The 13,136-nt window shown below is 41.8% G+C and overlaps 1 protein-coding gene across 7 annotated transcripts in view; it reads left to right on the top strand.

Annotated features, from left to right (window-relative positions):
• The first annotated feature begins 815 nt into the window (after positions 1-815).
• ARFGEF1 (ARF guanine nucleotide exchange factor 1) overlaps positions 816-13,136 on the top strand; it is a 98,803-nt gene continuing 86,482 nt past the window's right edge. For 6 of the 7 annotated variants that reach the window (XM_075706279.1, XM_075706276.1, XM_075706278.1 and 3 more), the window contains exon 1: positions 816-939. In XM_075706279.1, coding sequence (XP_075562394.1) covers positions 816-939 — 124 coding nt within the window. Of the gene's footprint in view, positions 965-995; positions 1,040-13,136 lie in introns of all 7 variants that reach the window. The other variant, XM_075706273.1, reaches the window with a different exon arrangement.

Below are 13,136 nucleotides of genomic sequence, written 5' to 3'. Positions count from 1 at the left end.
CGGCGCCGGCGCTCGGCTCGCTCCCCCCGTGAGGCAGAGCCGCGGGGGCTTCAAGGCAGCGGAGGCCGCGGCCGGGCGAGGGACGGCACCTCCCCTCCGCGGGAGCCCCCCCTCAGGGGCAGGTGGCGCTTCCCGGGGGAGCCTTCCTCCCCCTCCTAGCGCTGGTGGCCCGGAAGGGAAGCCCTGCCCCTCCTCCTCCTCCGCCAGCTCCCAGGTGGCGGCGGCCATCTCCGTACCTCCGCTGCCTCCGGCGGGGCTGCTCCACCTGTAGGGCGCCCGCGGGGCGGGCAGAAGGCGAGCGCCCCCCCCGCCCGGCCGGGGCACGGCCGCCGCTTCCTCCCGCTCCGCAGCCGTGCGGCTGCGGGCCTGACGTCGCTTCCTCCCAACATGGCGAGGGCAGGTTGTTGCTGCTGCCAACGCCGCTGCTGCCGCTGCTAATGGAGGCGGGTGCGGGCCGGGGGCGGCTCGGGGACTGAGCGCGTCGCGGCCGCCGTCCGCGCACACACGCAGCGGGGGCGGGGGGGAAGGAGAAGGAAGGAGAAGGCTTCGTCCTCCCGCCGCCGCCGCCGGGGTTGGCTGTCGCCGCCGCCCGGGCCCACCCCAGCCTCCCCTCGGGGGGAGCCTCCGAGCGGGCGTCGGGACGCCGCGGCCCTCCCTCTGAGGGAGCCCCTTCCCCCGCGCCTGTCGCGGCCTCGCCGCCTGCCCCGGCCCCTCGCAGCCCTCCCCCGGCGGGAGCGGCCGGTGCCCCGCTCTCCCTTCCCCTCTCCACCCTTCCCCCCCCCCCCTCCTCCTCCTCTCCCGGCTCGATCGCGCCCATGTATGAAGGGAAGAAGACGAAAAACATGTTCCTGACCCGGGCCCTGGAGAAGATCCTGGCCGACAAGGAGGTGAAGAAGGCGCATCACTCCCAGCTGCGCAAAGCCTGCGAGGTAGCCCTAGGTGAGGCGCAGCCCGGGGCGGGAAGGGGCGGCCGGCGGGGACTGCACCGGGGCGGCCGGGGGTCGGGGTGCGCTCCGGGGCCCCCTTCCCCCATGGCCTGGTGAGCGTTTGTGTTGCCGGGGGGGGGGGGGGGGGGGTTGGGGGGGGGGAGAAGAGGCGCTTTGGGGCCTCTCCGGGGAACTAAGGCGGAGGGGGATGCCCGGAGGGGAAGCGCTGGGGGAGGTGGGGCTGCGGGCTGAGCCGTGGCACAGGTTTTGGGATGGAGGATCTGGTTAGTTGTGTGAGACTCGGGGCCGGCGCGCAGAGAGGCCGAGGCTTGTCGCCGTCTTGCTGCGAAGCCCGCTGGCCCCGTGTGTGCCCCGGGGCTGAGGGGGAAGCTTCGCCCCTTGCCCGGAGCCGCCTCTCCGCGCACTGCTGACAGCGGCGGTGAGGGCGCTGCGGCGCCCGGCGGGCTCTCCTCCTCCTCCTCGTCGTCCTCGTCCTCCCCGCTCGCAGGATGAATAGGCAGAGAGACGGAGGCGCCGAGCTGAGCTGAGCTGACCTGGAAGCAGACGGCCGGCGGGGAGGGAGCAGGTGACAGGCAGCGGTAAGGGAGGAGGGACGGGGGACGAAGCGGGGGTGGCAGAAAGCGAGAGACAATGACAGCGGGCCGCGTCTGGAGCTGGGGGCCCTTCCGAGTCGGGGCGCGGGCCTTTGGGGAGGAGGGCTAGAGAGGGAGAGGATGGTCCAGGAGGTGTGCGAGGGAGAGCCTTAGCCGTGTCGCTGTCGGTGGAGAAAGAGCTGCTGGGGCAGGGAGCTTCCTTCGTGCGTGGCAGAGTTGGTGCAGCCACGGAAGGTGTGGGAATGTTTGCCTGCTTCGGGCCGAGGAGGGGTGTTAGGCTTGTAGTGCGGCTGTGTCAACACCACCTCGTCTGGAAGTGTGAGGGAAGAACCGGGGCTGGACAGTCCAAAGCTCATTCAGTAGCAGGCAGCATAAAAGGAGAACTTGGGCTTTAAAATTCTGGCGTGATGAGGACAGGCAGGGTTTGAACCTATGTGGCAAAATATTGAGGTGTTTACTGAAAGACTTCTGGAGAAAGGCCTGCTTTACTTAAATAATACATAAATGGATTATGTCCCTCCCATTCTTGTGTAATTGTTTCTGGTTTTGGAGATAATGATCTTGATTTTGTACAGCAGTAATGTCTGTTTAAATGGATTTGTTTGAAGAGGTAACATTAAAATGAAACTTGCTTCTTTTAAAAATGAATATAAGTCATTTCAAGCTGTTCTTTTGTCATTCTATTCATTTGTCTTTTACAATACTTTCAATTTAAAAAAAAAAAATCCTTTTCTCGTTTTCTTTGTCTGTGAATGACCCTGACAAATGGAGGGGGAGAAATCGCAGTAGTTCAACTATTTATTTCTTAATAATCCAAATAGATTGGAAAGGGCTTTGTCATATATTTCTCATTTATCACTAGAATTATTAATAATAATTCTGTGATTTAGGCAGGTGGGATTAAACTGATAACCCTTTGGCCTTTCCGTTGATTTTAGATTGCATATTCAAGTTAGACATAAAACAGAGAAATGTTTTCTTATTATTAAACTGAATTTATATCCAGCCCGTGTGTCATCCATAGAATTAGACACTGATACTAATCTTGTGTTTCTGCTGTACTTTATTTCAGTAGCTTGATCTGTCTTTAAGTATCATCCAGATCCCTCCAAGCATGGCTCCATTGTGTTACACAGATTATAAAGCAAGCCCTCTAGACTGTACAGTCTGCATCTTTTATCTTGTAAACTGATTGTGCAAGGAGACCCCCAAGCACACATCCCAGTGATTTCTATGCTACAGCTTCATTGAAACCTTCTCCTGTGGATCTGATTGTGTGATTGGAGCTTAAACAGGAGAACGATAGTCTGTGTGGGTATAAAAGCCAGTGAAGCAGGAAAAAAGAACTACAAGATCGTGTGTATTAGCTAATGTATATAGAAGGGCTTCATGAACTTGAAAAATATCAGATGTGATGTTAATTATCATAGAGTCTTACTGAAATCCATTTTTTTAGATTGTGGCACAATGAAATATAGTTGGTGATGGTAAATGTAGTATGGTCCATTGGTTTTGTGTGTGATAGACTCCTAATTCTAAAGTGGCAATATATAACTTGAACAGAGTAGTGCTCACGTCTAACTATAAAAAGCTTTTCAGAGAAAAGTAAATATCTTCCTTATTTCACATGTGGGGCAACTGGGAGTTAAAACTGGGCTGGGACTTTTTTCATAGCAGACTTGGAAACAGGATGCACATGTGCTCTCTCCATCTAGTTCATCTGTTGGAGAATACTCTTCAACTGGACCTGTCTTTGCCACCTTAAGCAAGGCATACATACTTCTTAGTCCTGAGAAGTTGCTTTATTTTAGAGAGCAACAACATTAATGATAAAACATTAGAAAAATAGTAATTTCGAGTTAAGTTCAATTTGGAGTTAACTCTGGCAAAGTCTAAAGTTTTATTGGACTTTAATAAATGGTTGTTAAATAAAAGGTAGCTTTCAGAAATCATGGCAGTAATTACACATCCTCAAATCAGCATAATGGTTTTTTTCAGTCTAAATATTTAATTGATTAGTCCTCACTGAAATTATAGAATCATAGAATTATTTAGGTTGGAAAAGACCTTTAAGGTCATCCAGTCCAACCATTAACCTAACATAACCAAGTCTGATGTAATACAAAACTCTGCCATTAAGATCTTTTCCAACTGCATGACTGTAGTAAAATGTTGCTTACTATTAGTATATCAAATATTCTAACTAGTAGTTGTTACTAATCCAGACTCTTTTTTTGTTTAATTTTTTGAGATGTTTTCTTTTTTTTTTCCCCCCCTAAATTCAGTATTCACGTTGTTTATATAAGATGAGCTGCTATTGAAGTATTTTGGAAACAAGCAAGCAATGAACAGAAATATGATATTCCAGTACAATAGACAAACAAATGAAACCCCTGCTTTTTAGATTGAGGTTGACAAGCAGTATTTTAAGAATCTTTAAGACTATCCCTTTGTCATTTTTAGTCTCTATATATTTGCTTATAAACCTGCGCTGTTGCATTCCATTAAGATTATACTTAATCTGTTTTTGATTTGTGAATTCTGAGGGAGAAAAAACCCACAACATTCCTGGTATGTGTTACTGTGGAAGCTTGACCTCTGAACAGGTGTTAAGATGAGGTCCTTGTAGTACGACCATTTTTCTGGGCTATTAGAAGATAAGAAAGCAAAATATGAATTAAATATTGCAACTTGAATTATAGATGTTCTTTGGTTTTTAACAGAGACAAAATTAAACCTGATACTCGCATCCTATATCTAATGATTCACCAGGTTGTGTCTGGATTAATACAGAGTGGTTGACTCCAAATTTAATGTACTTCTTCTTGTAACATCATCCTTTCTGAAAGACATTCTCGGTATATAAAGAATGTAACGTTTCTTTCTCTAGTCACCTAATTAAATACAGCTAACTTAGAACTTTGTGTTGTTTACTTACATAGCAGCTACTCTTAATCTAGGTAAGGAATGAGTTTATCTTTAAAACTGTTCGCTTGCAGAGAGTGTCAGGCAGCAAGCTGACAGCAGGATTAGATTTAGAGGTTCCCTTCCCAGTCAGTTTCCCTGCACTGCTGTTTCTGCATTGGTTCTCAGCTATATTACAGTCTAGGAAACTTTACAGTAAACATACTGCATTATGTATGGTCCATAAAAAGTCTTGGGGGGGGGGGGGGTGGGGGGTGGAATTCCTTGTCTGAATATAAAGTTTTTAATAGACTGAAGAAAAACTGTTAGTGCTTTGTGTCAGAATCCAGGGTGTGGATTTGTCTGCCTGGAGAGGCGGTTTATAGAAGGACCAAGCTGAGCAAGCCAGAATTCCCTGCTTGTACAGAGGCTGCTAGTTCAACTGCAGATCAGGAGTCAAGCAGCTCTTCTTTAAAACTCAAAACTGCAAGTAACGTAAAATGATACAGATATGTACTTTAAAGCAAAGCGTGCATGTGCTGCTTGGAATTGTGGAAGTACTGACTGAAGAGGGCTGAAACTCAGTTTTAAAAGGTTCTTCAGTGCTCCTTCGATTGTTTAGTCTGTCATGCAAAGATCCTGCTGGATGATGTGGGTCTCATGCATTGTGAAAGTAACAGCTCCGTTCAGTTTGTGCTGCCATTACATGCATGCGTAGGATGATGAAGCAGCAGGATATAATTAAGCATTGAATCTTAGTTTTTCTGAAAACAGGTAACGTTTGGAGTAGAACTCACCCCAGAGGTGGGAAGACTCATCTATATCTTTACCTATGCAGATTTGTAAATGGCCTGGGAAAGCATCCCCTGCATACATTTCTCTCTCTCTCTTTTTAGCCTTCCTGGTTTCATTTTCTCATGTCCTTTCCATATGTAGACAATCCTGTTCTATTACCAGCATAAGCTAGGTTAACAGTCAATACAGAAATGTGTGTACGTGTTGCAAACACTGGGTGCACTGAAAAAAACTAGCTAAACTAGCCCAAACAGCTACAATTGCATTTTTAAGACCATTGTGTTATTCCTCTGGAATTAATTTTATTGGAGAAATGTTGGGTGAGCCAAATTTCTGCTTGTATTTTGGATAATGCTGTTCTCAGTAGACTACCTTCCATCTTTCATCAAAATTAGTTGTCCTTTTTTAGAAGCCAAAGCCCAGAATTTTTAGAGTCTTTTCTATGCTGAATACAAAGAGATCAAATCTTCTACCATTGTCTGTTGTCTGCATATGCTGTAGGCATTTATTTTCACAATATACAAGACACCATTGTCCATACAGAACTTATTTTCTGGTTTTAATTGTTCTTCTGAAACTTATTTCAAAGTAAGCAAGAAGGATAAATAGAGACTTTTTGCTAGCACAAACCAAGATTTAAAAAAAACAAAACAACCCTAAAAGTTGCAGCTGCCCTCCCCTTCTCTTGCTTGCTTTGCTGAACTTGGACTTTACCTAGCAGGGTTTCAGTGCAGTTAAGAGCTCATTTTTGCAAAGATTTAAAACTTGGCTTGGTAACAGTAAGGTTTGGTGCTTGGTAACAGTAAGGTTTGATTGGCCCCATAAACTGCTTTCCAGGTTGCCTTCTGCATTTGAGGTGTAAAGTGCCATTTATGTTGAATTTATGGGGCTAATTTAAGAGAAGTTGTGTATAGTGGGAATTTTTATTGTTTTATATCTAGTCAGTTCTTGGCTGTGTAGAATGGCAACACTGATGAGCTTTCATCTCCCTTGAGAAAAGGGATGGTTGGCAGGGTGCACATAAAAACACTTTTGTAGAAAACAAGGTAGATTGTATTTAGGATGGAAAAATGTTAATGGAGAATGCGTATCAAATATTTGCTTTTTGTCTTGGAAGGAAAAAAAATGCTGTTTTTTTCAGGTAGAACTTTGACTTTATCCTGAAATATATCCTCAGTTAAAGCCTTTGATATTTTGAAGTTTTTAACAGTGATTTTCAGTATCTTTTAAAATCTAATTTTGAAAGACTTCAACGCATCTTTGTGACGCAGGGCAGCTTTTAAATAACTCTGTTCTGGTTTGTATTTTAGAGCACTAATTGGAATGTTGAAGCTTAAAATGAAAAGTTGTTGCCTTGTGACCAGAGTGCATCTATTTCTTATGATGAAATATCTTAATTGTTTGTGGGTTTTTGTTCTAGTTGATCTTTTTCTGTACCCTCTTCCAGTATATTATTCCTGTAATTGTCGTCTTTTTCTCTCTTCTCTTGATTCATGTCTCCAGTTAACCATTGTTTCATTTCATTTTTAGGATGACAGCAGTGTCCGTTCTTGTGTGTCGTCTTCATATAGAATTGAAAAAAAAATTAGCTTGGCCATTGACATCAGATGTACATTCCAGACCTTTTCTGGAGTCTTTCAGAGAATAACTGGTATTGAGCTAGTATTTTGATAGTATGTTATATATGCTAACTTGTTTAGTTGTCAGGGAGGATTGTCACATGGGTGTTTAGAGAGAGGGAAGCATCAGCCAGTGGTGCTCTAGTCAGTCTCTCTTCCCTGTTTTTGGTGAAACTCCTAGCTGAAATCATACCCTTGCAAAAAGCTAGATGAGGAAGCCTTGTCTTCTTTTGGGGCACCTGCCTGTCAGTTTGGGGTTTTTCACTGATATTTTTATCAAGTTGCTGATGAATTGGTACTTTAAAGTAAACAAATGCTGCCAGGAGCCTGGGAAGCAAGACCAGCAAACTTGCACATGACTGTCATTCAGTTCTGTAACAGCCAGCAGTAGATAGGTGGCCCTGACTTGAATAGGCAGGGGGAGGGGAATCTTGTGTTTTCTGCATCAAGCCAGAGAGTTTTCCTGTGTGATGTGTAAATTGGTGGTTTGCCGGGAGAAAATATTTTTGTCTGGGAAAGACAGCTGCTGTCAGTGGAGCATCAGAGGCTGAAGTGACTTGGGAAACACAACTCTGCAGATATTGAGGAAGGAGGGAGGTATCAAGGAAATAGACAGAATTGAGTAAGAAGCTTGATAGTTTTTGTCTGTTAGAGAAGGCAGAACTCTGTTGTGTGTGTCTGAAAGCCAAAAATATGTGATCTAGCTGTGCTAGTCAGATGGATACAGACCAAGAATTCTTCTGTGCATAGTTGGCAGTTATTACCATGTCCTTTCCATGAGTAAATACTAGAAGAAAGTATAGGTTACTGTTAGGCAAACCAAACCTTTAAGAAAAATTACATGCATACAGAAAGTCTCCAAACAACCAGGGAAAACATAAAATACTTCTGTGGGAATTTTATAGAAAGAGAATGTTGTACAAGGACAATTGAACAAACAGCAGCTAGTTTGTTTTGTTTCTATGAAAAACACCTAGTGTCAGAACTTAAGGAAAAAAACAAAACCCAAAACCTGAAAAAACTCCCCAGCCTATATATTTTATAGATATCTTACTGGAATGCAGGGCAGCGTTAAATAAAAATATCTGTTTTGAGAGATAAAGTAGATGATACTTGTTGTATGACACTTCCCATTTTGAGTATAAATGTAAAAGAGCTGCTAAAAATAGGCCTGTCAAGTCCCAAGAGTTTGAAATACCTGGCAGAACTCCCTTATTGATTTCTAATCAGTCTTAGGACACTGAGAAAATTCCAAAGGACTGGAGGACATCTGCTACTGAGCCAACTTTTTTACAAGGATGAATAGGATGACCTAGGTAATTACTAATGTATTGGCCTAACGTTGATCCCAGACAAGGTAGTGGAGTAGCTGATACATGATGTGAGAACAAAAATGCCAGTCAGCAAGGATTTGAGAAAGATTTTAAAAAAAAAAAAAAAAGGCAAGCCCTTTACCAGTGTAAGTTCTGGGGATAGATTAGAAGGCATTTTCCCCACATTTTTGTCTTCTGTAACTCCTGTGTTCTTCAGTTCTTATTTTCACATGATTAGAAGTAAAAACTGCCAAGCTGGTAGGAAAAGGCTTGATAAAATTTCATGTGTATTGATAAATATTGACAAATTTTGGTGCCGCTTTTATTTTTTTCCCCCATTTTTCATGTTGCTTCTTTGACCTGTAACCATGGTCTTAGCTTTTTAGGTATTCTTCTTGGTGTTGGGGATTTCCCTTGGATTTCTTTGGGTGTTTCTCTGTTTGATTTTGTTTGTTGTTTTTTCTTTAATTTGAAGTTTTACATTTTAGTTTTCAGTGTGGACATGTTAGTAGGTGATGAGGTTTTAGTTGGGAAGCAGGAGCTCTCAAAAGAACTTGGAAGTCTTAAGGAATCTGAGCTCTTAATACGATACTGTAGTCAAGAGCAGCTCTGAAGCTTGGGTAGGGAATGTGGACGCTATACTAACTCTGTACTTGATACAACTTTTAGAGTAGTATTACCCCTGGTTTCAGCAGTGCGTGGGCTTTATTATCAGTGAGGCATGCTTGAAGAGCCGTATGAATCAGAGAATTAACAAAATAGTTCAAGAATCATGATTAAGTCTGTTGCTTCTCTTTAGACACAGGTAGGAAAACAGTGGGCTGGTTTGATTCTCTGATGTTGCAAATCTTTGTATCGCACATTCTTTTCCAAAAATGTGTTTTAATTCAAGCAAAAATTGTTTCAGAGATGTCTCACATCTGGCTTACATCAGTGCTTTTCAGGAGTTTGTAAAAGGCAGTCACACTGGCTGCTTTCTCTTAAACTGGAAAAAGGATGATTCTGTTTTGGACATTCCTTTCTCTTTAATACAAGAAGTCATGCTTGATTTTATGGGGATTTAAGTGAAACTATGTTTGTACTTTTAAACATTATACCAAGAAGCTTGTGTAATTAGTGTGTTGTGGAAGCGCTGTTTGTGTGTGTGTGTGTGAAACCCAAAAATGACAAATAGAGCTTTCACTTTGAGAGGGAATTTCACTTCCTCCACCTTGGTCACCTGCCCGCTGAATTTTTTGCCTCTTCAGGGATAACAAATAGCCAAAACTTCGTGAACTGAGTGATCACTGCTGCATTCTGATGGTGTTTATTCTCTGAAGCTGCTACTTGTACCTTTTCTCTAAGCTGTGATTAAATGTACTCATGCTAGTGAAGGATCCCAAAGCAGTAATGTATTTGGTTGCAACGTTTGATTAGATTCCCCAAAACATCTTACTGCTCAGTTGTTTTAATCTTTTTTTTTTTTTCCTCCTGTGGTTTTTTTTGAGCTTGAACAAAGAAAAATTTTTCAGTAGCATCTTAGGTAATTTTAAAATAAAAAGACAAACCCAATCCTGAAAAGCAGGTTTACACTTGACCAAATAGTGAACAGTAGCCCCTGTTTAATTTGCTAAACTGGCATGGCCGTCTGTTTCACCGGCTCAGAACAGCAGATAGGCTGTTCTTGTTCTGTTCTAGTATTATTTAATTTTTCTGCTAAACAGGTTTCATTCTAATTGTATTATCTGGCTAGCTGTTTTGTCATCCTTGGATGGTTTTTTTTGTCTTTTATGCCAGCTTTTTGTTACAGAATTATGTACACACTCTTAACAGCTTAACTAAATTTTACCAAAACTAAAAGAGTCTTTTATTAAGACATCTAGGGTATGATTGTGGTGGGGACTTTTTTTTTTTTTTTTAAATTGCTGATTTCAGTTCAGAATGTTTTACTTCTGGTCCCCCCCCCCCCCCCCCCCCCCAACATTTCTGGTACGGTGTGTATCACGTGGTATGAGATTACATGGTTATTGATGTTATGCTATTTAAGACTTGTTTTTGTTCAAATGGGTAATGTCTGCTGTCCAGTGCTCTTCGATCTTTTTTTTCATTTCATGTATTTCTCATGTCAGGAAAAAAAAAGGTATTTTAAAGATAATTGAAAATACCCACCCTTGCCATAAATGGGTTTATTCAAGCCCTCCTTTTTGTCTGTTCTTAAACACAGAGCTAGATAGGTTTAAAAAAGATGGTCCATTAATAATACAAATTCTGCACTCACTGTCTTCAGCACTTGCTGTTCTAATAATCGTAACAGGTTTTGTAATGTTATCCTTCTTTTCATTTAGAAATAAAAGTATAATTAGGTCTGTAAATATTTCATGTCAAGAGATTTTAGCCAGTGCTGGATACAGGGGTGTTATATTGCTTTGTGTTTTCACTTGACATAAATATGGGACTCTTAAGCATCAGTTTGCATTGCAGTTAGTTGTCAGAAACATTTGAATGACCAACATGCTTCAATGTTGCAATGTGCAGCTTTGTGGTTTGAGAGAAACTGGGGAGAAGATCTTTTTAGACTTTCAAATTGAGGTCAAAATGTTGGGGTTTACTAAGGATGTTAAATAGTGTTTTATACTACAGGGCTCAGCTGTCCAGTTGAGTAGTACAAGGTACACTTACAGAGTTTCAAATCTGTAAATTAAATATAAGTAGTGTGGCACTGGTTTGATTTCTTTGGTAGCTTCCCATCATTTGAATTTTAAAACTGTGCTACAAATTAACACAGATATACTTGCACAAACCAGTGTACTTTCAAGGCAGGTAGTAAGCTTAAACTAATGGGAATGACCTTTCAAATGAAGATTTTTTTGCAAAGGTGTGGTTCTGTTGTGTGTAAAACTAACACACCTGTACATGCCTGGCAAGCGACCTTGCAGGTTATAGCAGCGTGTATAAAGGTCTGCGTGTTACTATTGCATGGACCCAGAGTGCAGCAGCTGGCATAAAATAACAGGGTCTTTTCTGCAACTCGGGAAAGCTGGAAAATGCAGAGTCTTAACTCGGCTCGCTTCATTTGGCTAATGGACTGTGTTGTATGCAAGAATGCCACACTGGATCTTGTGCAGTGTATGGGAAAATGGATAGGAGTAAATTAACCTCTGTTTTCATTATCATGAAATGGAAACAGAACTTTGTAACTGTTGTAAGTAAAATTGCTAGAATAGGACACCTGCATTTGCATGAAAGTTTGAAAGCTGGGTAAAGACTGCCTAAGTGCCTGAGAAGTATCATTAAAATTTTCTTCACCTGCAGTGAAATGAGACACTTGGACGTTTTCCACTTATGATTTAATACATGACACTTTATTTTGTGTGATTATGTGTGCATAATTATGCATATAAATAGATCTTGAATGCTTAGAAATTTTGCTGTAAAGAGAAATACTTTTCTTTTTTGGAATTCTCTCTAAGACTGTGGGGAAAATAGACTGTAATGGTTAATGATGTTTGTAGGATCCTTAGGTTTGTGTCTTAGATGCAGAAAGAGAAGTGGGGATAAGTTTGACCTTCATCCCTGAGTCTTACATTGTATTCTTAAGCTCATGACAAAATTCTGCATTCAGATTATTAACACTGTCTCTTGCATTGAAAGAAAAGCAGCACTCGGACCATTCTTTCCTTGATTGCCTCCTTTTCACGTGAAAGCAGAAGCTCCTGTCTTGTCTGCTTGGTTGCTCTCCAGGCCTTTCAGTGACCGACTTGAGGCAGGTGGCATGACACTAAGACGTTTCTTACCTCTACCCTTTGGGTGATTGTTTTATGCTTCTGTTAGGAGGTCTTACCTCCTCCTCCACCTCCAATTCAAAAATCCCCCTTCCCCCTGGCCCAAACCTGCTCTCTGAAACTGGACCGGGGGAGGGGTGGGTCAGGGTGAAATAGCCTCACAAGGAAAGGAAGGGTTTTAAATTTCTTTTTTTAAAGAACAGTAAAGTGTAGTTTCGAGGACCTTTTAAAACAAAAGTTAGAGATTCTTCTACTGTTTTTGCCAATATCTATAAAACTTACAGGATATGTGTAACTTTAGAGGTTTATTTTCATATACAGCTTGTACCTGTGGCAGTACCTGCACTAATGATTCATAACTCTAACTTACATAAAAGATTTCTACTTTCATAGAAGTAGAAATGGCCAAAGTAGTTTTATATACCAATGACTTAAAATTAATAATAATAATGATAAAAAAAAGCCTTGAATAACACAGATTAGATGTATTAGATGTAATCTAACAGATGCCTGATGAGCACTAGCTGGTGGTAGAAGATAGTTGCATTTGATGACATATTGTCTAGAAATAGCTACCGAGTTATGTGCTGGCTTCATGAAAAAGCTTCCATTATTTTGATAACAACAAATAGTTAGAAAGACCAAGTATCCTCTTATAACAGACAAGGTGATTTTGAAAGTTCTTTGACTGACTGTTGTAGTTTATAACAGCACTTATTTAATTACATGTCCTAAAACGCTCTTAAAAGAACAAGTAGGAGGGGCACAATCGCAGTGCAGTAGAAAGTGTAAGTAATTACTGTTAAATAAAAATTGTATATATATAAAAAAGACATTTGTGTAGTCAATGCAAGTACATTTTTTCATAATAGTTTATTATGAACTTATGGATCCAGTAAATACTGAACTGAACACCTTAATTGTCTTGCTCTTCACAGCTTTGGTAAGCAATGATAAAAGAAGCATTTCCTTGTAACACAGTGTGCAACATGGGTGGAGTTAACAGTATTGTGTAGTGGTGACCTTTTTAAGTAGTCTTCCACTTGTCTTCTGATCAACATCTGAAAAAAGAAAGAGTAGTTGTCATATGAGTAGTTGTCTTAATTTAAGCAGTCTGAACTTTCAAAGATACTTCTTTGGATGTAAATAAAAGATAGGAGATGGAAAATAAAGGTTTCATTGTATTAATAATCTAATGCATACG

Source organism: Pelecanus crispus, chromosome 2 (assembly GCF_030463565.1).
Source record: "Pelecanus crispus isolate bPelCri1 chromosome 2, bPelCri1.pri, whole genome shotgun sequence".
NCBI classification, from domain to species: Eukaryota; Metazoa; Chordata; class Aves; order Pelecaniformes; family Pelecanidae; genus Pelecanus; species Pelecanus crispus.
This window is presented reverse-complemented; position numbering and strand designations above follow the sequence as displayed.